This window comes from Salvelinus fontinalis, unplaced genomic scaffold (genome assembly GCF_029448725.1).
Source record: "Salvelinus fontinalis isolate EN_2023a unplaced genomic scaffold, ASM2944872v1 scaffold_0328, whole genome shotgun sequence".
In the NCBI taxonomy this organism is placed as follows: Eukaryota; Metazoa; Chordata; class Actinopteri; order Salmoniformes; family Salmonidae; genus Salvelinus; species Salvelinus fontinalis.
The window spans coordinates 85,202-110,290 of record NW_026600537.1 but is presented as its reverse complement, the minus strand read 5'-3'; the positions used below and the strand labels follow the sequence as shown (position 1 = coordinate 110,290).

General features: G+C 43.6%; 1 protein-coding gene and 1 long non-coding RNA gene across 2 annotated transcripts in view; one reads left to right on the top strand and one right to left on the bottom strand.

The window, feature by feature from the left end:
* Positions 1–253: 253 nt before the first annotated feature.
* LOC129845637 (uncharacterized) lies at positions 254–13,302 on the top strand. Its single transcript, XR_008758060.1, has 3 exons — positions 254–388; positions 10,338–10,466; positions 13,019–13,302. It is a non-coding gene; the product is annotated as an uncharacterized LOC129845637 (long non-coding RNA).
* A 2,093-nt stretch (positions 13,303–15,395) lies between these two features.
* LOC129845636 (lysine-specific demethylase 6A-like) overlaps positions 15,396–25,089 on the bottom strand; it is a 43,851-nt gene continuing 34,157 nt past the window's right edge. Inside the window, exons 21-29 of the mRNA XM_055913476.1 lie at positions 23,803–23,864; positions 23,637–23,711; positions 23,385–23,533; positions 22,742–22,856; positions 22,003–22,190; positions 21,666–21,807; positions 20,072–20,198; positions 15,995–16,171; positions 15,396–15,781 (exon numbers count right to left, since the gene is read on the bottom strand). Coding sequence (XP_055769451.1) covers positions 15,755–15,781; positions 15,995–16,171; positions 20,072–20,198; positions 21,666–21,807; positions 22,003–22,190; positions 22,742–22,856; positions 23,385–23,533; positions 23,637–23,711; positions 23,803–23,864 — 1,062 coding nt within the window. The 3' untranslated portion in view covers positions 15,396–15,754. The remainder of the gene's footprint in view (positions 15,782–15,994; positions 16,172–20,071; positions 20,199–21,665; positions 21,808–22,002; positions 22,191–22,741; positions 22,857–23,384; positions 23,534–23,636; positions 23,712–23,802; positions 23,865–25,089) is intronic.

The following is a 25,089-nucleotide window of genomic DNA, read 5'->3' as shown; positions in this document are numbered from 1 at the left end:
GATGGACAGACAGACAGAGGACAGCACCTATACTCTGTAGGCTACTGCAGAGAGAGAGAGAGAGAGAGAGAGAGCAAAAGAGAGAGAGAGAGAGAGCAAAAGAGAGTGAGATTGCCACAACAGGTTTCCATAGACTGCTGTAGAGAGAGAGGGAGACGGAGAGGTGAGAGAATTGAAGATCAGATAATGAAAGAACAGTGACCAGTGAATGGAGAGAAAAAAAGAGATAGAAGATAAATAATAGCAGAAAAAATATGCAAAACAAGACTAAGAGAAAAAACGACATTGTGAAGAGAGCGAGAAAGAGAGAGAGAGAGAAAGAGAGAGAGGAGCCAGAGCACGTTGTTCGGAGTGTTCTGAGCAGACACTGTCTGGACCATGTGCACAGGTAAGAACTCACTATCTCAGCTGTGCGTGTGTCTGTGTGTGTGTGCATACTGTATGTGGGTGTATATGTGTGTCTTTGTATTTGGAGCACTGCAGACGATTCACAGCTACAGCTGTGTTAAATTTGCCTAGATATTGCTCTGCAGTCAAACAGTCACGCTGCTGATTACTCTGAAATCCTATCAGTACTGTTCTGCTTACAGTACTCTTTCAAGATGAGCTCTACCGATCATGTTGTAGGAATGTGATAAGGATATTTGTCTTACCAATGTCTCCACTATTGTTGAGATGTAGGAGAAGGAATAATTTACCATTGACAACAGCTGCTAAGGAAAAAGATGGTGTTTGTGCATGTGTGTTCACTTATGATTTGTTCCCGGACATTTCTTTCGGAAGCAATGATATTGGGAAAGTCGTGAGAGTGCCGGTGTGTGTGTTGGGGGGTATGGTGAAGGCTGAAGAGGGTGGGGCCCAAGATAGGTGGTTGATATTGCCTTCTTTAAATGTATTTTTTTTTTTTTTAAATACTTGTCTAAGTAGATTTCACGTTAGTGTTCCTTATAGCAGAGTTTTGCCACTTTAGAATCCTTGATGTCTTTTGTGTTTATGAGTGTCTGTGGGTTTAGACTTGGCAGTGATAGCGCAGGTGTGTTAGGGGGAATAAATAACAAGTAGTCTGCCACTCACCCAAGAAATGATTGAAGAAGAAAGGCTGTGACTCTGCAGATTGACTACACAAATAATTATCACTCTCTCTCTCCCAGTCAATTGCTGAGATGTTGACTCACATCACCTTTTGACTTCTTTGATTTTCAATTTCTAATTTATTTGAAGCAATCGGTGTGTCATGTACTTGCGACAGTATACTCACATTATCGATGAACCGTCTGTCTCCGTCTTCATTACCGGACGTCGAATAACCAACCATGGCATGAAAAACACATTTGATTGTGACATTGGTTAAGCCTATATTGACCTACAAGAGACCCCTCCCTCGACTGGCCTGGGGGTTTCGGAAGTGTTTGCGGTAGACAATGAGATCAGCGGTAATTATGGAGAATGTATGTCTTCTGTGGATAGGCACCAACTTGCCTTCGCGGAAGGCATTGCGAAGCGCGGCACTTCCGACCCATAGCCTATTGGTGTGCGGTCCATAAAAGAAAACCCTCGAGGCGCAGGGCGGGCAGGCTAAGGATATGGACGGGGAATAGACACGAGGAGGAGGAGATGGGAGGATATTGGTAAGACATCATGAGGTAGCCTTGGCTACATTCTCGATAATTCACTTTTTACGCATTTTTAAGAACTTTCCTGTCCATTTTCTCCTGGCTGCTTCTTGGAAACAGAAGTCAGTTTGTTTCTCAATGTTTTCTCAGATCGGCTACAACTCGACGCGGACCGTTCAACACATGCAGTCACAAAAGGTAGGCTGGTTGAATGGATAAACCATTTTCTTTCGCTTAGGGGTTGAGCTACTTTATTGGTGAGAATAATGGCTAGATCTTCTGAAATCTGGTTGTTCTGAAAACAATGTTATATAATGTTTGCTTGCAGGGCAAAATAGAATGCCACATTCCAATGCGCTTATCACATTTGTTTATTCTGTCAATTAAACTGATGAAAGTTGTAAGAGTATTCTACTTTATCATTAAAGTTGTTCATGCAATGCTATAACGAAGCTATAGATAGGCTACTGCAGAATTATGGGGAAAGTTGTGGTCCGGTGTGTGTGGTAGCGCAACAAAGTGTGTGGTCTCGCGGCTTGGCGCAGCCAGGGTCTCACGGTCGGGCGAAGTTGGCTCCAGATCACTGGAATGCGCCTAGCGTTTTGATCTCTTTTATAAACACAACGGTCGCTCATAAACTAAATGACACTTGTCTATTTTAACATAGAACCGTGAACCAACCATAATGTTAAACGAGACGGGTTTTGAGAAAGGTTTCTGTACTTAGCTGTGGGTTTTTTGCCTTTTGGAGGAGAGAATGGTCAGCCTGGTCTCATAGAATAGACGTAACATATCAACACTCAAATCAGAATATGTTAAGTTTGAACATATTAACACTCAAATTAGTATATGTTAAGTTTGGTATGGTTATATAAGATAGAAGGCTACTTAATGCAAAAACAAAAGGAGGGTGGTATAACACAAACCCAAAGGTTCATCCCAAAGGTTGCGTTCGAATCCCATCACGGGTGTCTAGCAACAAAGGTTGTGTGTTGGAATCTCTTTAGCAATTTAGCTAATTAGCAACTTTGCAACTACTTACTACTTTATAGCTACTTTGCAACTACTTAGCATGTTAGCTAACCCAAAGCCTTTAACCTAACTCCTAACCTTAAAGGAAAGATTCGCCCATTTCTGAGTGATGTTCTATCCATTCCTGGGGTCATTTCATGTTTTCATGTGTATCTGAGATATTGCCATTCTAGCAGGCAGAAATTAGGCCGGTATGACGTAGCATTGTGATAAAGTTGCTCTCACAACACTGGAAGTTAATAAGAATACAACTTTTGGATTGCGAAAACGTCTAACGTACATGTCCGATTTCGATACAGGTCGATGTCAACGCGGGAGGTTGTCTTCTCTTGAATGAGCCATTACAGTATTCCTACCTTGAGAAATGTGTAATTTAACAGAGGGTTCACCACATTGTCTGCCTCTTCAGTCCAGGGTGCATTGCATGGTGCCATCGCATGGCCATTGTGAATGTCAGACTCCACTCTGTGAGGCACATCGATCTGCAGGTTGAACATGGTGAGATTGTAGTCTCCTAAATTGATAGTGCAGTTTGTTTAGGCTATTTTACAGCCAACTAGCTACTTCACATGCTGATATTGACTTTGGTATTATTATGTGTGGCTACGTTTGCTCGATAGCTAACCAGCCAGCAAAAAGAGAGGATTGCATTGTGGGTTTTGTAGTTGACTTGAGCTGCAACAGATTTCCATAACGATTTTCACATGTTGCTACCAACCTTATTATAACGATAAAAATAAACATTTGTTCACAAAAGATATTGTTCTCACATATAAGTGTTATTTAGCACTGCAAATTATAGGAATTAGTGGTTTTGGTGGATTTTTATTTTACCCCTAACTTTAACCCATAGCCTAGCTAATGTTAGCCACCTAGCTAACGTTAGCCACAACAAATTGGAATTCGTAACATCATACGTGTTGCAAATTCGTAACATATCATACGAATTGTAAATCATAACATATACGAAATGGATGATGGACTTCCACAAATTAATACATATCATACTAATTTGAGTATCTCGGATGTTCGTTTACTATGTTACGTCTACCCCTGAGTCTAGGTTGGAGGGGTGGTATGTGAGGAGAGGGGGAATTCTTGTGTATTTTGGAATGCGATTACCCAGGGGAGAACCCATGACTGAAAAGAGGGAGAGAAGGGGCCAGAAGGAAGAATGAGGCAAGTTCTGAAAGGACTACACACATTCCTCGGCTTCCTCATTAGTTCTAAACGGCATTTGGGTTGCTGACGTTGTTTCGTCTTCACATGATACTGTCTATGCTGATGGATCTGCTGACTGACAGCCCAGTGTCCAAGGGAAAGTAGTCAGATGACGAAGACTAACTAGGCTACTAGCACTCTCACCTATTTTACACCAAAACTACTGTTTCTTTCACTCAAAGGTCAGCCTTTTAAAGAAATAGAAAAAAGCACACGATTATGCTACCACCAGCACATTTCTTTGTTTGCACTGCAACATTGTAGATATAGCCCGAGCATAATGTAAATGCTGTCACAGTTAGAGGTTAGTTTGGATTTCCGGCCTGTTTTTTTCCAATCCTTTCCAACAGGTAGAGAGGTATGGTAGGCTACTGAGCTACAGGTGTAGGTTATTAATTTGACCAGTTTCTCACAACAGGAAAATAATCCTGCAGCAACAGGAAATTTAAATTATTGTGTGGATTATAATTAAAGGACATGTTTGTAGGTGTTGATACAAACTTTAGAAGTATTTTTAAACCGTGAACACACTACATGTTTGCATTTCCTGCGACAACAGGGTGGTCAAATTAAGACCCTACACCTGTACAATGGTTTTCGCTAAGGGTCAAAATACCTGACAATGGAATCTCCTAAATATCCCAACTATCCACTGTCATAAAGAAGGTAGACAAAATTGACAGTTAGCCTATGCTCAGTGGTGTACTTAAGTAGTACTTTAAAGTATTTTTTACTTTAGTTGTTTTTTGGGGTATCAGTACTTTACTATTTATATTTTTAACAACTTTTACTTCACTACATTCTTAAAGAAAAATAATGTACTTTTTACACCATACATTTTACCTGACACCCAAAGTACTGGTTACATTTTGAGTGCTTAGCAGGACGGGAAAATGGTCCAATTCACGCACTTATCAAGAGAACATCCCTGGTCATCCCTACTGCCTCTGATCTGACGGACTCACTAAACACAAATACTTTGTTTGTAAATTATGTCTGAGTGTTGAAGTGTGCCTCTGGCTGACCGTAAATGTAAAAAACAAGAAAATCATGCCATTTGGTTAATATAAGGAATTTGAAATTATGTTTTAGCAATTACATTTACTTCTGATACTTAAGTATATTTTAAACTAAATCAAATCAAATTTATTTATATAGCCCTTCTTACATCAGCTGATATCTCAAAGTGCTGTACAGAAACCCAGCCTAAAACCCCAAACAGCAAGCAATGCAGGTGTAGAAGCACGGTGGCTAGGAAAAACTCCCTAGAAAGGCCAAAACCTAGGAAGAAACCTAGAGAGGAACCAGGCTATGAGGGGTGGCCAGTCCTCTTCTGGCTGTGCCGGGTGGAGATTATAATAGAACATGGCCAAGATGTTCAAATGTTCATAAATTACCAGCATGGTCAAATAATAATAATCACAGTAGTTGTCGAGGGTGCAGCAAGTCAGCACCTCAGGAGTAAATGTCAGTTGGCTTTTCATAGCCGATCATTAAGAGTATCTCTACCGCTCCTGCAGTCTCTAGAGAGTTGAAAACAGCAGGTCTGGGACAGGTAGCACGTCCGGTGAACAGGTCAGGGTTCCATAGCCGCAGGCAGAACAGTTGAAACTGGAGCAGCAGCACGGCCAGGTGGACTGGGGACAGCAAGGAGTCATCATGCCAGGTAGTCCTGAGGCATGGTCCTAGGGCTCAGGTCCTCCGAGAGAGAGAGCGAAAGAGAGAATTAGAAAGAGCATACTTAAATTCACACAGGACACCGGATAAGACAGGAGAAGTACTCCAGATATAACAAACTGACCCTAGCCCCCCGACACAAACTACTGCAGCATAAATACTGGAGGCTGAGACAGGAGGGGTCAGGACATACTGTGGCCCCATCCGATGATACCCCCGGACAGGGCCAAACAGGAAGGATATAACCCCACCCACTTTGCCAAACCACAGCCCCCACACCACTAGAGGCATATCTTCAACCACCAACTTACCATCCTGAGACAAGGCCGAGTATAGCCCACAAAGATCTCCGCCACGGCACAACCCAAGGGGGGGCGCCAACCCAGACAGGAAGATCACGTCAGTGACTCAACCCACTCAAGTGACGCACCCCACCTAGGGACAACATGAAAGAGCACCAGTAAGCCAGTGACTCAGCCCCTGTAATAGGGTTAGAGGCAGAGAATCCCAGTGGAGAGAGGGGAACCGGCCAGGCAGAGACAGCAAGGGCGGTTCGTTGCTCCAGAGCCTTTCCGTTCACCTTCACACTCCTGGGCCAGACTACACTCAATCATATGACCCACTGAAGAGATGAGTCTTCAGTAAAGACTTAAAGGTTGAGACCGAGTCTGCTTCTCTCACATGGGTAGGCAGACCATTCCATAAAAATGGCGCTCTATAGGAGAAAGCCCTGCCTCCAACTGTTTGCTTAGAGAAATTCTATGGACAATTAGGAGGACTGCGTCTTGTGACCGTAGCGTCTTGTGACCGTAGCGTACGTGTAGGTATGTACGGCAGGACCAAATCGGAAAGATAGGTAGGAGCAAGCCCATGTAATGCTTTTTAGGTTAGCAGTAAAACCTTGAAATCAGCCCTTGCCTTAACAGGAAGCCAGTGTAGGGAGGCTAGCATTGGAGTAATATGATCAAATTTTTTGGTTCTAGTCAGGATTCTAGCAGCCGTATTTAGCACTGACTGAATACTTTCAGACTTTTACTCAAGTGGTATTTTACTGGGTGACGTTCACTTTTACTTGAGTCATTTTCTATTACGGTATCTTTACTTTTAACTCAAGTATGACAGTTAGACAGTTAAGGAAGCCCCCCTCACCTCTCTGGTGGAAGACTCATTTCAGTTGAATACATTGTTGGACAACTGACTAGGTATCCCCCTTTCCAATTGGGTACTTTTCCCACCACTGCCTACGCTTCCCCTGATATTTCAAGTAGATAAATGCAGAAATGAAAATATGAGACACACGTAATAGATATCAGTAATGAATATAATAGCGTAGCATCAAAGGCATATGTCTACCAGAGTTTACTGTGGTTAGAGCAGTAATGGCGGTGCTGGATTAGCATAAAATCATCTGAGATTGTCCACTCTTCGACGCCTGCCTACAAAAGCAATCGCCCACTCACAGATGACAATTATTCCAATGAGCAACCCAATCCTGAAGTGGGATTCTATCAGCTCTCAGCACTCACATCAGATTGGAATGACTAGTCTACCACACATTCCTCAACATTTCATGTTGCATTGAAAAGAGGAGAATTTGGTGTGTGTGTGTGTGTGTTGACTTGTGGATGTGTGTTGCAGTTAGTGATGTGCAGGCTGCAGTATCTCCTGTACTGTAGGTGTGTTTGTCAGATGTTTGAGGTGGATGACTTGTGTGAGAGGACTAGTGAGTGTCCATGTGGGCAGTGTTGAACTGTTTCCCTCCCCATAGAGGCAGTGTTGAACTGTTTCCCTCCCCATAGAGGCAGTGTTGAACTGTTTCCCTCCCCATAGAGGCAGTGTTGAACTGTTTCCCTCCCCATAGAGGCAGTGTTGAACTGTTTCCCTCCCCATAGAGGCAGTGTTGAACTGTTTCCCTCCCCATAGAGGCAGTGTTGAACTGTTTCCCTCCCCATAGAGGCAGTGTTTAACTGTTTCCCTCCCCATAGAGGCAGTGTTGAACTGTTTCCCTCCCCATAGAGGCAGTGTTGAACTGTTTCCCTCCCCATAGAGGCAGTGTTGAACTGTTTCCCTCCCCATAGAGGCAGTGTTTAACTGTTTCCCTCCCCATAGGGCAGTGTTTAACTGTTTCCCTCCCCATAGAGGCAGTGTTTAACTGTTTCCCTCCCCATAGAGGCAGTGTTTAACTGTTTCCCTCCCCATAGGGCAGTGTTGAACTGTTTCCCTCCCCATAGGGGCAGTGTTTAACTGTTTCCCTCCCCATAGGGCAGTGTTTTACTGTTTCCCTCCCCATATGGCAGTGTTTAACTGTTTCCCTCCCCATAGGGCAGTGTTTTACTGTTTCCCTCCCCATAGAGGCAGTGTTTAACTGTTTCCCTCCCCATATGGCAGTGTTGAACTGTTTCCCTCCCCATAGAGGCAGTGTTTAACTGTTTCCCTCCCCATAGGGCAGTGTTTAACTGTTTCCCTCCCCATAGGGGCAGTGTTAACTGTTTCCCTCCCCATAGAGGCCGTGTTTAACTGTTTCCCTCCCCATAGGGCAGTGTTTAACTGTTTCCCTCCCCATAGGGGCAGTGTTTTACTGTTTCCCTCCCCATATGGGGCAGTGTTTAACTGTTTCCCTCCCTATAGAGGCAGTGTTTAACTGTTTCCCTCCCCATAGGGGCAGTGTTTTACTGTTTCCCTCCCCATAGGGGCAGTGTTTAACTGTTTCCCTCCAGATAGGGGCAGTGTTTAACTGTTTCCCTCCCCATAGAGGCAGTGTTTAACTGTTTCCCTCCAGAGAGGGGCAGTGTTTAACTGTTTCCCTCCCCATAGGGGCAGTGTTTTACTGTTTCCCTCACCATAGGGGCAGTGTTTAACTGTTTCCCTCCCCATAGGGGCAGTGTTTAACTGTTTCCCTCCCCATAGGGGCAGTGTTTAACTGTTTCCCTCCCCATAGGGGCAGTGTTTAACTGTTTCCCTCCCCATAGGGGCAGTGTTTAACTGTTTCCCTCCCCATAGGGGCAGTGTTTTACTGTTTCCCTCCCCATAGGGGCAGTGTTTTACTGTTTCCCTCACCATAGGGGCAGTGTTTAACTGTTTCCCTCCCCATAGGGGCAGTGTTTAACTGTTTCCCTCCCCATAGGGGCAGTGTTTAACTGTTTCCCTCCCCATAGGGGCAGTGTTTTACTGTTTCCCTCCCCATAGGGGCAGTGTTTAACTGTTTCCCTCCCCATAGGGGCAGTGTTTAACTGTTTCCCTCCCCATAGGGCAGTGTTTAACTGTTTCCCTCCCCATAGGGGCAGTGTTTTACTGTTTCCCTCCCCATAGGGGCAGTGTTTTACTGTTTCCCTCCCCATAGGGGCAGTGTTTAACTGTTTCCCTCCCCATAGGGGCAGTGTTTAACTGTTTCCCTCCCCATAGGGGCAGTGTTTAACTGTTTCCCTCCCCATAGGGGCAGATGAGGGCGGCGCACAATTGGCACAGCGTCGTCCGGGTTAGGGTTTGGCCGGGGTAGGCCGTCATTGTAAATAAGAATTTGTTCTTAACTGACTTGCCTAGTTAAATAAAGATTAAACAAAAAAATCTATCTCTACACACACACATAACTCCTCCACTTTGAACAGCCAAGTACCCTTGGCTCCAGGTTTCCATGGCAACATACTGCAGAAACGCAGCACGGGAAGAACCAATGGAAAACCACCTAGGTCACCTGATGGCCAAACTCAATTTGACAGAACTACCGTAGATGAATTGTATTCATTTATTTGATTAAAACACTGACACAATGAATGATCAAGAGTCAGATGCAACACAATATGATTGCTCTGTACTTGAGATCATGGCACCATCATTCTTTTCATAGTACTTTCTCTGGGTCAGTTGCTACACTGAAAACCAACTCCCTTAGTTTTTCACAATGAGTGTCCTCTTCCAAGCCTCCCCATTCACAAATATGTCAGAGTTACTTGCGCCTCCGGACCAGTCATTGGCCAGACTGAGAAAGCCCAGCCCCCTAATGCTACCGGCTCCTTTTAAAGAAGTCTGCCATCTCCATGTCACACTGCGTGACTGAGTGACTTTCTGTCACACATGCATACTGAAGTATGTGGATTCATTGTGAGATAAAAGACTGAGACATATAGGATAGGAGATGTACACGATGGACACAGGTGAGAAAAGAGCCAAAGAACAGACAAGTAGAAAGAAAAAGAGAACACTGGGCCCTGCCTCCAGACTGACACATCTACAGCTCATTACTTATTGAACACACTGGAATGCTGTTTCACATGGAATCTCTCTCTTTCTTCTCTGCCCCCTCTCTCTTTCTTCTTTCCCTTCCCCCTCTCTCTCCTCTCTCTTTCTTCTCTCCCCCCTCTCTTTCTTCCTTCTCTTCCCCCTCTCTCTTTCTTCCTTCCCCTCCCCCTCTCTCTGCCCCCTCTCTCTTTCTTCTTTCCCTTCCCTCTCTCTCTGCCCCTCTCTCTTTCTTCTTTCCCTTCCCCTCCCCCTCTCTCTGCCCCCTCTCTCTTTCTTCCTTCCCCTCCCCCTCTCTCTTTCTTCTTTCCCTTCCCCCTCTCTCTCCCCCCTCTCTCTTTCTTCTTTCCCTTCCCCCCCCCCTCTCTTTCTTCCTTCCTCTCCCCCCTCTCTCTTTCTTCCTTCCCCTCCCCCTCTCTCTGCCTCCTCTCTCTTTCTTCTTTCCCTTCCCCATCTCTCTTTCTTCTTTCCCTTCCCCCCCTCTTTTTCTTCCTTCCTCTCCCCCCTCTCTCTTTCTTCCTTCCCCTCACCCTCTCCTGCCCCCTCTCTCATTCTCCGCAGAGGAAAGAAAGGTGACAAGGAAAAGAGCTGCCACTGAGAGAAAGAAGAGAAGAGAGAGTGTGAACGGTGAAGCTGGACTGAAAGAGATGCCAGGAGCCCTGGGTCTGGGAATCACACACATCAAACACAGTGAGTACAAAACCTGTTGGGGTGAGTGTGTGTCATCGTGGTTATGTATCCGTCAGATGTTTTACTAGTTGTACAGGTCTCTCTCATGTGTGCAGCAGTGTGTGTGTGTGCAGGTGGTTGTAACTATTGTTATGTATGGTAATGTTTAGGGCTTGGTGTCACTCGTACACCCTCTGAGCATATGGCTGTGTTATGAATGAATGGACTTGGCCTCTGGAGGAACAGCGTGTGCCATGTTCTATAGGACCCTGACTTTATCAATGGGCTACATGAGAGAGACCTGGCATTGGCTGGGGACAGGAGCCAATCAAAATACAGCATGTTAGTTGTAGAAGTCAGGATGAATGAATGAGTCAGAGATGAGGAAGGTGAGTGTGTGGGTGTACGTCTGTGTGTTGGTGTGCGTGTGTGTACGAAGAGAGTTGTCCGACTGACCCCAGCTCACACACTGAACCAGTTGGTTGATTGCAGGCCCATAGCTGTGAGAAACCCATCGGGACAATGAACAGGGCTAAAATTAGCAGTCAGGGCCACCTGTCTGCAACACGGCCAGAGAGAGGAAACAGGAAGGAAACGAAGAGGGGGAGGGAGAAACGGGGGCCATTAAGGGCACAGCTCACACTTACCCCTGCAGAAAAATTGCCTCTCTCTTCAAATACCTCTCACGTCGCCAACTCTCACAGAGGAGAGAGAGGGGAGTGAAATGGGCCATGACCGTTGGTTAGTGCTCACATGGTGGTGGAAAGACATATTCAGTGTTATGAGTTCTGCTAACTCTTTAACATCGTATCATGCCCCGCTAGTTTCCTGTCTACCTGATAGCAGACAAGCCAGGGAGTCTCCTCTGTCTCTCACCTGCTGCCCCTACCTTTCCCCCAGTCTCTACGACAAGGGCAAGTCTAGGAGAATTCAATCATCATGGGTAGTAGGAACCTAGCCATAGACTGCGTTTGCAGAACTGGTTGTAAATGGAACTAACATTTAAAGCCTCCATTCTAAGAAGCCTGCGAGTCACATGATCCATCTCATGGTGGACTTGACTATTCATTTAGTGCTCTATTCAATCAGATCCGCTTTGGCCGACATCTGCATAGTCGGTGGTGGAGCTGTCAAATCCACAAGCGGCTCCTGGCATTATACCAGAAGCGGACATTGCCATTGGCTGAACGGAGTCGCATTAACAGAAATCCCATGCAGCCGCCTTTACAAGTTCGAACACTGGAATGTGTATTACGTTGAATGATTTTTAATTTCAGCGTAATTATTTCTATATAGCCTAAATGTTCTCATTCTGAATTTCTAATGCGTGGGTGTGGCTTCGTGACAATTATCGCAAGAGCAGCTGCTCCCCGATTTGAGGGCTCCAACCCAGTTCCATCTCAACACCGCCAGAACATCTGCTATGCGGCTGTCTGCGATCGCTGTTTAACGCTGGATCTGATTGGATCTGGGCCTTGGTGTTGTCTGCTCTGTCCATTATAGCTAGACAGGTCAGAGGGGAAAACAGAGAAGTCAGTGGATAGCAGTTAAGTTGTCTTGACATTTCAAGGTCATTTCAGATTGAGCCAACATCTGCAGCGTTTAACATGAATTGTCGGCAGCTCTACATCTGCAGCGTTTAACATGAATTGTCGGCAGCACTCTACCGGCGCGATCGTATTGAATCTTAGCCTGTCACAAGTGATAGTCCCTCAACACACAAACACACACGCCTGACTGTTTAGTGTCTCTATACCCATATATGGCAGTTGACCACACAATTCCCTTACCTGGGCCTCAAGATTTCAACCAAAGAGATACAGTAATAGAGGGGGCCACCCCATAGAGATATACTCATCATGGATATAACCCGTTTTAGCTTGGACATTGCCATCATCCACCACCATTTTAAAGTAGTCAAGTAGTAAACTGGGTGGGGATTCCAATGGGTGTAACCTCAATGGCGCTACCCAAGCTGTCACAGATGCTATAATGGCACAGATATAAAGATGAGTCCTCTATCAATCTCTATTGGCCAGCCAGGTTCAGTGGCGTCATGCAAAATTGCTTTGTCACTCTAGTGACTAGTCTACTTAACAACTGCACCTGGATCAGTGTCATAATGATTAAATCAGCAGTTCAGAGCAGACATGTCTAGGGCAGGGGTACTCAACTCTTACCCTACGAGGTCCGGAGGCTGCTGGTTTTCTGTTCTACCCTATAATTCATTGCACACACCTGGTGTTCCTGGTCTAAATCAGTCCCTGATTAGAGGGGAACTGGCTTCAAAGTTCAGAGTTGAATTTGAGGGGTCCTGGGGATTGGGGTTAGGTTAAGGTGGGGTAGAATTTTGCTCCCGTTTGACTTTCCATTTTCTTCGATCTTCTGTTTCCACGTCACAACAGGCTGATTAAAGGAGAATCAATCTCCCTCCAACTAGAAGTCCTCAGTATAATAATAAAACAGGAACTATTCACCTGGAAGAGATGTGGTCAACTGAGCTCCATTGACTGCATGTCAATTTCTGCATTGTAATGTCAGTTCTATGCAACTGACCTCTCTTCTCTGTATAGGTATGAAGCTGCCTGGACCGGATGACGGCGCTGCTATACAGACTGGCCATGCAGAAAAACTCCCTCTTTGTAGGTGAATGAGTGGCCCAGTCAGGATTACTTACTGCAAGGGTCTTAACCCGCCAACCAGCAGTACTCCATCTCAGAGGCTAAAAACAGACACGGAGACACACTTAACAAGGCCTTATTAGATTACTAGTGATCCTCTGCTGAATGTGTTTAAATAAGTCACAAGCTCCCAGGTATTCAGTGCTAACCCAGTGACAAGAGACGGCCGTCTTTGCTTGGACTGTGCCAAGCAAGGTTGTCCTTGTGGGTCCTTGTGGGCAGCCGTGTCGGTGTCTGTCAGCTGCTCAGTAGTCAGTGTAGATCCTGTGGGGCAGTCAGCAGCTACATCTGGCTACTGGGTCGCTGATGGCTACCATGTTCTTCGTGTCTCAATTACATGTACTGTGATTGATTTAGTATAGCTTGTATTCTAAATTTACGTTCAGTGTGCTGGTAGGTTGTTGACCTGGCATACAGTGTAGAATTCTGTGTGGGTGATTCTACAGCTACATTGTCTGCTGGGTTTTAGGCCCTACTCAAATAACTCACTCAATCTCACGGTAAGTATTTTCTCCCAATTCAGAGACCGTGTGACAATGCTTTTGTATCATCAAATAAATACAAGTTATAGAAGTATTGTTGTGATTTCTAATGCGTTAATGAGGTCCGCTGTATTTGGGTTGGGCCCGGTTGTCTAGAAAGTACAATATTTTACTGGGATCCTTTGTTCACCGTGGCCTTGAAATGTACATTATGTCTTAGAAGTTGCAGCGCAAAACAATTCATTATTTCTGCAGACATACTGTACACACACACACACTGGTGAAAGTAATTACATCCATGGATTATTTGACAATTGTGTTTAATGACTCGTCATAAAACATTCTTCAAAACAATAAAACAATTTTAAATGTCAGTTTCTGTACAACGCTTGCTAAGCAGTTTTATTTATATATAGAAAATGTACGAGGAGTTGTGTTAAAATGACAAAACTCCTTCAAATTTAATGGCAGGTACTCTGGAAAAAAATAACAGCATTCCATCAACAAATATTTTCAAGCAATAAATATGTATTTATAAATAGTGTAAATTTACATCAAGATTAGAAACATAACAAAAATCACAAATCAAACTTTAATCCTTAAGGAGAAGTTAGCTCTTCTTTTTTTTTAAACAACCAAATCTGTATTTTGATGTAAATGGCATGTTATAGAAGTCCACATTTTTATGCGATTTCACTTGTTTGAAAAACTTAACACAAACCAGCGAATCATTTCCTCATCCTGGTTGTGCAGTATGGGGGCCCTGAAAAAACGTGAGGCAGGTCTTTGAAATTGTGTCATGCCGCAATACTATATCCCATTTTGTGCGTCTCAAGACGTTTCCTATATCCAGCTGCTTCATTCTCCGTGTAGATTGCTGTTACAGGTAACTGCCAAAATAAAGGAAACACCAACATAAAGCGTCTTACTAGGGTGTTGGGACAACAAGAGCTGCCAGAACAGCTTCAATGCACCTTGGCATAGATTCAACAAGCGTCTGGAACTTCCTGTGTGGAAGCATCTCCTTTCAATACTTTGTATCCCTCCTTTACGCAAGTGTTTTGGCTGTGACCTGTAGAATGGACGGAGGTATCGCAACAAAATGGAATATAACGTTGCGGATAAAGTTCAGAATGACAACGTCATCTGTCCACTATCTAAAGACCTGCATCACTACTGAGCGTTTCCGTTTCAAAAAGGACATATTGGGCTGTTTTTGGAGCCTCTGTTCATTTTCCAGAGCCCACATACTGCACAACGAAGATGAAGGAATTCAATCGCTGGTTGCGGTAAGTTTCTCAAATCCAAGTGAAATTGCAAAAAACTGTCTGGACCCTTCAATAACATGCCATTTACATCAAAAATATATTTGGTTATTTAAAAAAAAGCTAAATTCTCCTTTAGGTCAATGTGCAACCCATTTTTCTTTGTGACTTGGCTATTGATTTTCCCCAACATTTTTGCTCTTTTTTTTAACCTAATAAACAACCAAAAACTGAACGTCATAGCTCCAAAATAACAAAGATAAAACATAAAAGCTGTAAAAAAAAAAAAAAAAGGATAATCACCTAAACTCTTCACATTACAATTTTTTTGTAGATTTTGCCATCCAAAGAGTCTTAAAATTACTATCTACCATAGAAAAAGACCAGTTAGGCTAGTGCTCCTTAGAGGGAAGGAAAACACCTGGAGAATTCAGGAAAACAAAGGGATCACATCTCAGCCTGTTAACAGAATAAAAAAAAAAGAACAGGTTGTCCAGTCAGTAGTCTTTTAGGGTGGTTGTGACAGATACAATATCTACAAAACATCTTCACTCAATAATAATTCCCACCCCTTTCCCAAATGTTTTTGGATTAAGTCCTCCATTAAAAAGAGCTGAACCATTGTTACAAGGAGGGGAGTCCTGTGTTGGGAAGTGCGCTCTCTGGCGCCCCCCAGGGGGAAGAGGGGGGTTGACACGGCGCACTTGACAGGTTGCATAGACACACGCAGCCGCTGCTGCCTCCAGCCGTCGCTGTGGAGAACAGCCATACGGGGAGACTGTCTCGACTTTCCTGAATATCAGAAATGGTCCATTTTTCCTTTGAAATGAAAGTTCCTGTAATGCTTGGTCGCCCCACAGAAGCCGAAGGGATGTCTAATGTCAAGATGAAGATGAATGCAGAGGGGCCTGGTGAGAAAAAGGGGGAGAGTTCAATACCGATTCAACGCATGAAACAGGAAACAAAATAAAGTATTTTTTAGAATTCCATTTAATGAAATGCACATGGAACTCACGATACAAACACTGGCCAGTATACCAATCAAATGAGGAAGTAGTCCTTTAACAGGATCTATGTACATCCAAACAATGTCAATAGAGCCAAATCAAAGTGTGACTTACTAGTGTGAACTGGTCGTAGACCTGCATGAGATCATCCATCCGGTGTTTTTCTACAACCACAAAGTTGTCCAGCTCGGCGCTGCCTTTCCGGGCACAGTCCTGGCAGTGAACCACATACTGCTTCTGCTTCCTGGAGAGGAGCTCGCTCCGCACAAACAGCAGGTTAAACACCTCCACCTTGAACACAGTCAACCAACACACACCAGTCAGTAACGCAGTCAACCAACACACACCGGTCAGCCAACACACATCAGTAACTAGGGATGAGCATGCGTAATAGAGTAGTGGACCTGAGGTGAAAACTCCATCCTGAAGCTGTTCAGTCATATCCCTGTAAGTCGGGGGAGCGTTCTACTGAGCTGTAGGGAATTGGTGTAAGGTCATACCAAGGACCATCTAGCTATTTAATTTAGAATTTTAACACCCCTCGAAGTAGAATTAACATACATACTACCGTTCAACAGTTTGGGGTCACTTAAATTCCCTTGTTTTCCATTAAAATATACATGCAATGAGTTGCAAAATGAATAGGAAATAGTCAAGATGTTGACAAGGTTATAAATTATGATTTTTAATTGAAATAACTGTGTCCTTCAAACTTTGCTTTCGTCAAAGAATTCTCCATTTGCAGACCTTTGGCATTCTATTTGTCAATTTGTTGAGGTAATCTGAGATTTCAGCCCATGCTTCCTGAAGCACCTCCCACAAATTAGATTGGCTTGATGGGCACTTCTTACGTACCATACGGTCAAGCTGCTCCCACAACAGCTCAATAGGGTTGAGATCCGGTGACTTTGCTGGCTACACCATTATGGAGACAGAATACCAGCTGACTGCTTCTTCCCTAAATTGTTCTTGCATAGTTTGTAGCTGTGCTTTAGGTCATTATTCTGTTGTAGGAGGAAATTGGCTCCAATTAAGCGCAGTCAACAGGGTATGGCATGGCGTTGCAAAATGGAGAGTCTTGCTTCTTCAAGATCCCTTCAACCCTGTACAAATCTTTACCACCACCAAAGCACCCCCAGACCATCAGTTTGCCTCCACCATGCTTGAGATGGCATCAAGCACTCCCACAGCATCTTCATGTTTTTCTTCTTTGTGATCCGAACACCTCAAATTTAGATTTGTCTGTCCATAATACTTTGTCCAATCTTCCTGTGTCCAGTGTGTTCTTTTGCCCATCTTAATATTTTTGTTTTATTGGCTAGTCTGAGATCTGGCTTTTTCTTTGCTACTCTGCCTAGAAGGCCAGCATCCCGGAGTCACCTCTTCACTGTTGACATTGAGACTGGTGTTTTGCGGGTACTATTTAATGAAGCTACCAGTTGAGGACTTGTGAGGCGTCTTTCTCAAACTAGACACTAATGTACTTGTCCTCTTGTTCAGTTGTGCACCGGGGCCTCCCGCTCCTCTTTCTATTCTGGTTAGAGCCAGTTCTGTGAAGGGAGTAGTTCACAGCGTTGTACGAGATCTTCAGTTTCTTGGCAATTTCTCGCATGGAAAAAACATTTCTCAGAACAAGAATAGACTGACGAGTTTCAGAAGAAGTTCTTTGTTTCTTGCCATTTTGAGCCTGTAATTGAAACCACAAATGCTGATGCTCCAGACACTAAACTAGTCTAAAGAAGGCCAGTTTTATTGCTTCTTTAAATCAGCACAACAGTTTTCAGCTGTGCTAACACAAATGGGAAAAGGGTTTCCTAATGATCAATTAGCCTTTAAAAATTATAAACTTGGATTAGCTAACAAAGTGCCATTGGAACACAGGAGTGATGGTTGCTGATAATGGGCCTCTACGTAGATATTCCATAAAATAAAAAAAAGTAGTTTCCAGCTACAAAAGTCATTTACAATATTAACAATGTCTACACTGTATTTCTGATCAATTTGATGTTATTTAAAAAAAAAGGCAAAAATGTGTTGCTTTTCTTTCAAAAACATGGACCTTTCTAAGTGACCCCGGTAGAGTTAGAGCGCGATAGATATATAGCCCATACAAACACAATGAATAACAGATTCACTACATGGAACAGTTCCCAAAAATAAACCCAATGAAGTTTGTTCTGTAGTGTCTGTCCTATATCTGAGATATAAGATCAGTCAACAATTAAAAAATAAAAATAAATTTAAACCTTTATTTTTGGCACTAAACTGTCTCCATATATACTTCCATTCATTTTTTCAACTGGTACCGGGGCACATTCAGTCAAGTCTTGTGAGGCCTGTGGGCATCCTAGAGCAAAACCTTTCCACAGAGGGGTCATATTAGTGTGTAGCCCAAACAGATGGGCTACAGACAGACGTTGGCATAATCGGCTGTACAGACTTCAGACGAGTCAAGGTGCTTTTGGGGTCCGAAAAGCAAAACGGAGAACACCATGTTTGTGAGTCTTATCTTTCCATATAGGGGCTGTGTCCCGCAAACAAAAATGTGCTTAAGGTTAGGCATAAGGTTAACAGTGTGGTTAGGGATAAAGGTTTAAAATAAGAGATTTTATGAAACTAAATGATGACTTTGTGGCTGTGATAACTAACTAATGACAACCCTACCTTGCAAACGGCTAGAATTGGTTATTCAACACTATCACCCCCTAAACATAGACAGGTTCCACACTAAAAACATTACTTTGATAAAGACATTTAGCTCAGAACGGGACCGCCGTGTGCTGTAGCTCGTAAAAATCGTCTGTTGCCGGTTGCAACACTCACTACCAACTTCCAAATGGCCTCTGGAAGCTACGTTAGCATCTGTTCATCTGGAGCTTCATGAAATGGGTTTCCATGGCTGAGGAGATGCACACAAGCCTAAGATGACCATGCGCAATGCCAAGCGTCGGCTAGAGTGGTGTAAAGCTAGCCGCCACTGGACTCTGGAGCAGTGGAAACACGTTCTCTGGAGTGATAAATCACGCTTCACCATCTGGCAGTCTGACGGACAAATCTGGTTTTGGCGGATGCCAGGAGAACGCTACCTGCCCGAATGAATAGTGCCAACTGTAAAGTTTGGTGGCGGAGGAATAATGGTCTGGGGATGTTTTTCCATGGTTCGGGATAGGCTCCTTAGTTCAAGTGAAGGGAAATCTTAATGCTACAGTATACAGTGACATTCTAGACGATTCTATGCTTCCAACTTAGTGGCAACAGTTTGGGGAAGGACCTTTCCTATTTCAACATGACAATGCCCCCGTGCACAAAGCGAGGTCCATACAGAAATGGTTTGTCGAGATCGGTGTGGAAGAACTTGATAGGCCTGCACAGAGCCCTGACCTCAACCCAATCGAACACCTTTTGGATTAATTGGAACACCGACTGCGAGCCAGGCCTAATCGCCTGATCTCACTGAGGCTCATGGCTGAATGGAAGCAACTCCATATTAATGCCCATGATTTTGGAATGAGATAGCCGATGAGCAGGCGTCCACATACTTTTGGCCATGTAGTGTAGGTGTCTTGACTTTGATAAGCGCGCGGGAAAGAAGAGTCTTGTCTGCTAAATTAACAAAACAAGGCTATGCCATTCTACAAGCAAGCGCCACATTGCTGAGGTTACTACTTTTTCGAAGACTGTGTTCCACGATATAATATAACCTGTTGATATTACAGTTAACAAACTCATCTTAAATGGCACTTGTTTTTTTATTCACTGAATAAATATATGGCAATTTAGCAATTAGGATTCGTTATCTGTAATGGTTATGATATTAGGAATTGTTGTTCACTGTTTGCAAATAGATAAATGTGCTTTTTTCCCACTTGAGTACTCAAAAAAAATATGAACAGTCAAAACATCTAAAATAGCCATTCCTATCTGTAATACAATCAACCAACACACGTCAGTAACAGTCAACCAACACACACACTGAAGTCAAAAACTGTCATTTACTCAGTCGTCAACACATAATCCTGTCAGTTACTCATATGATAGTCATGGTCTGTAGTCAATTTCTCAGTCGTCAACCAGAACATTACAGTCAGTTACTCAAAACAAACGTATATATAGTGACAATGTAACGACTGTGTGGGGTAGCAGCTTGGGTAAGGGACTAGGGGTTGAAATGGGCCGGAGCCCCTGACGTACCTCACAGATGGTGCAGTAGTGCGCAGGCTCATCTCTGTTCCTGCCCTGCAGTACCGTCTCCTTCCCTGCCGCGGCCAGAGCCTCCTTCACCGACTGACACTGCTTCAGCGTCCTCAGCAGGCAGTACCTACATCAAACACACCATGACATTAAAAGAAACTCAGACACCTACATGTTTTAAGGTTACGTTTTCCAGCAGCCACGTCATCAAAATGCACGTCATCATCCAATCTGAAGCCCCGTCTCTCCAGGGATGCAAACTGCTGAAGGCACAAAAAGGTAACAAATCCCTGCTAAGGGGAAATGCAGGTTAACTAATTAAACAACAAAAGAACATGATCAGTCTCTGTGTGTAAAATAAGTGGTTAATGTGAACCTAACTCACAGCAAAAAAATGTAAGGAAAGCAATGCAATATTATTTGTTGCCTAGACTTTACTGCAAACGACACTCGAAGTCTTGAGGGAAAAAAACAATACACTAATATTGCAGTTAGCCATGACAGCCTTTATAATAGAACACTTGTGAGCACACACATCTAAATATTGCACGTGGGGAAAAAACTATGTAGAAATAGAATGAAACAGGCATACTATTTTTGCTCTAATATAGTGGCCAGTCTAGTACACGTCGATCAAGTGCACAAGGCTACATTTGTAAAAAAATAACGTTCACTGAGTAAAAAATGTAATATTACCCCCCACTCACAAAAGTTTTACTGTCAAATTCAACACAACAAAAGCAATATCTTTGGGTTACACTGCACGTTATTACATTGTACACTTTCTGCCTGTGGACATCTGTTCTACAATGTACCAGCAGAGCATGATACTCTTTGTTGACATAATTGATCTCTTTCAGGCAGAGAGTACACCTGGCATACCTCTTTTTATCCACTGCAAGGAGTCATGTACCAGTTAATACTACAGCGAATTGGTTAGGTTACTAACGTTAGCTCATCTGATGTAACGTTATCCAGCTAGCTATCGGAGTTCATCAGGCAGAACATTTTCAAAACAAACTCAATTATTTGATCAGTTAAGTTGGCTAATGTTGCTCAACATTTTTCTGGCTAGCTAACGGAGATGTCGATCCAGCTACCACAGCAAGATATTTAATAATGCTTACAATTCTTGATCCACCACACTTCTCCCTCACCTCAAAAACTTTCCAAACGCCAGCTGTTTTTCAGTTTTGCTCACCCCGTCTCCGTGGTCAAACTTCTCACCTACCTCTTCGTTATCGTTCAGGGATGCGCTACTGTAACTGGCAAACTGCCTTTGCACCCTACTGCTGTCTTTCCAGAGCGCGCGCTGATTCTGTAACTAGCAAATTGATTGTGTCTTCTCTCTTCAGTCGCGTGCTGCACTGCATTCTGTTATGTGAATGATTGGCTGAGCCTTGGATACAGCCAGTATTGCGCCTAACGCACATCACTCGTTCGCTTACAGCCAGTAGTGATCCAAAGCCCCCCCCCCCCTAGTTTGCATCCCTGTCACTCTCCACCCCTCATGACAGAGTGGACACACAGTTCTAACATGTGGCAGGAGAGATGCTCACAGTGTGAAACTAAACAGTAAAATACGGTGACTTACTTGATCATCTGGAAGAGCTTGTGGTCGGACACCTTGATGTTGCGGGCCATGTTCCAGGAGAGGTGCACCATGGGTACATGGGACTTGACGCTCTGGAGCTTGTTCCACTCGTAACGCTCCACGGCCAGCTTGTACTGGTGGGCTGTGGATGTTGTGAAATTAATTACAACACTTCACAGGTCTAGAAACAGCTGACAAACTGATTCTGGAGTCAACTATCACTTTAAGAGATAATATCCATGTATTAAATTGTATTCATAAATACATGTCTTTTTTAAATTACTAAGTGTTTTTACAGTAACTGAAGGAGCAAGCAAAAGCTGCATCAGAGGCTTACCACTGAGGGGTCCTACGTTCCAGGCGATGTTGTTGCACCAGCCGATGGCCTGGACCCAGTGGACGGTGCCCGTGTTGAGCCACACCAGGTCCCCCGGCCGCTGGATGAACCGGTAGACAGGCACATCTGCCTCATACAGGTCCTCCAGGTTAGGCCACCACGAACCCATCAGGAAGTTGATGTTGTTTCTGATGGAGAGCGAGGGGGAGGAAAAGAGCGAGGGGGAGGAAAAGAGCGAGGGGGAGGAAAAGAGCGAGGGGGAGGAAAAGAGCGAGGGGGAGTATTTATTTTCAGTCTTTTCTCATTTCTGTAAGAGATGTGGAATTAGGACTCGCATTAAAGACTATCTAATTTCAGTATTTTCTGTCTTCTGGGCCATTCCTTTGTCTGTATTTAAAATCAGAATAGTTTTGTTGTGGAAGGCCAGAGAGAAGAGATGGGTTAGTTAGATCTCCCTTGTTTCATTAATGCCCTCATTCCTGGATTCAATTCAGCTCCTTTCCTTCCTTTCACTCAATATCTCCCTGAATCACTCCTTTTTCATTCAGACAGTTTGCTCTTCGTGTTCAAAGCGAGGCACAAAAGAAGCCAACCCTCACCTTGACACCCCATCTGATGTCGTTCCTTCTTTTGTATATATTATTTTCTCGCAGACCCCCCCCCCCCATTTCTCATTCACTGACAACATCACTATTGTGTAATGTATTATCACTAGCCTCTATGGTTGTTAGGTCCTTACTTTTCACAGAAGTTGCTCATCACTCCCCAGTAGGGTTCTGGCACAGCAAACCACTCACAGTCCCCAGGGCCGATGTTGATGTTGACAGAGCAGAAGTTATTGTGTTCCTGATGACCTGGACCACAGAGATAAAGCAAGACCGAGTTAGAACTGTATTATTTAACTTTTTGGGCGACCCCAAAAAAATAAATCACAGAGAAATGTTATTTATAGATCTGTCATTCTCATTGAAAGCAAGTCTAGAACGCGCTAGATCTGTTATGTGAGAAATTTCCATGCTTCCCATTCTTAACTTCCTCTTACTTTCAGTTTTGTACACCAGCTTTAAAATAGCTGAAAATACAATATTCTTGGTTATGGAAAATATCATTTCACAGCGTTTTAATGATTCTCTACACTGTACTTGCTTGTCTTGGCACAAAGTGAATTAGGCAAACTATTAGAATTTCAACCAGGAAATGGTAGAGGGATTTCTGCATAGTGCATCTTTAACAATCTGGTCTTTGTAACTCATAAGTATCAATATAAAAAAGCACTAGAACCTTCAACAGCTTGTCCTATAAAATTGTATCTCTGTACTGTGCTCTTGCCTAATATGTACAGTGTGTGTGTGTGCGTGTGCGCGTACAGTGTGTGCATCTACCTGGTATCCTGCTGCCGGGGACCTTCATGTAGAGCTGGACAGTGTTCATGCCCAGGATGGTGTGTCCTACATGGCTGAGCAGATTGCCAGCAGACACCACCCTGGCGAACGCAGGCAGCTTACTCAGCTCCTGCAGCTGTAGCTTCCACCTGGGGGACGAGGAGAAAGGGGGTGTGTTCAGAGGAGGCAATGGGGTTTATCAAAATTTTGCAACGTGTGACCAATGCCATGTCTGACCACACAAACACGTACTTTCTTTCGTCCGACACGTCGATGTTGGTCCCAAATTTGATGTGCTTTAGGGGACCCCTCCTTTTGCGTGCCGCACTGAACACAGCAGGAAGAAATTATGATTAGAAAAAGGTTCAAAGGTTGTGAATATATCAGTGAAAAATCCTGACAGGTGTGTGTTGCTCACCTCTCTGCTGATGCTGGCTCAGTGTCTGAGGGCTCCTTCAACGCCTTCTTCTCATTCTCCTCCTGAGAGTAAAGAGGATCCCATTCAAAAAGACACCGAGCATTGGGAAACAGGTCTGTGTGTGTGTCAGGGTTTCCGTTATACTACAATTGACGGATATTGCCACCCCAAAAAAAGAAAAGCCGATAAATAAAACAGTTGCCGGCCAAAATAAATCCCATGACAAAATATTGCCATTTATTTTGATGGAAATACATTTTTACCGTCATGCTTATTGGTCTGTAGATTTGAATAATTTTGTGGAATTTTGTTAGCCATCGTGTATTTATCCAACAACTATCACATGCACACAGAGCCTATTTTGAGTGAGATTTCCTCAGCTGGTTGCTGCTGGAGTAAAACATGTGATTTTATCAGCCCATTCAACGCACAACAATTTCTAAACGCAATCGCATGTTAACAGTTTTAGTAAATGATTAAAAAGAGCTACTATTTTTATTTTTCAACTGGTAGTTGAAGCGCGCCCTCCCATTCACCATTCAAGTGCAGCTCAACAGGCTGTCAGCACGTCACCCACCACTTTACAATGTGAGCTGGAGGCAATATGCATTTTGAAAACATACTTAAATGTTTGAAACCTGAATGTTTATTTCAATAATAAAGTTGTTTCTCAAAACCATTGTCACGTGTTTAATCAAAAATCGGAATTAAAATGATACAAATCTAAAAGTGAAGTCAACTAAGGCGAGATCACCAGCCTGCCATATGGACACTGATACCCCGTGATCCATTGGCAGCTAAAGAAATTACTATAACGTCCATTGCTCTTTCACACCGAGGATTGGTGATTATCGAGGGGGAGATTGTCAGAAAGATTGATCAAAATCGCTTACTGCAAGGAACTACAGTATAGTTTTAATGTATTATCATTCACAGTGGATGTTAAAAACAACGGCAGCAGGACAGGTACGTCTATGCATCCTCAGGCGAGTGCTCCCTCAACATTATCAGGACAGAGAAACCAGACATGCTCACATGGAGGACTCCAAACAAAACAGAAATAAAAACATTTACAAATCTTGTAATTGGTTACGAAATAAACCAACACTCGTTTCTCACAAGTGTAGCAGGTTGTGAACTCTGCAAACAACGTTCCCACTCTTGAGAATGGTAAATGACTCATTAATACAAGCTAGGGCTTGGCTATATGACAATATATATCGTGTGACAATAGAAAACCGTCTATCGTTTCATATTGTGCTCTATCGTTTAGTCACAAATCACTCT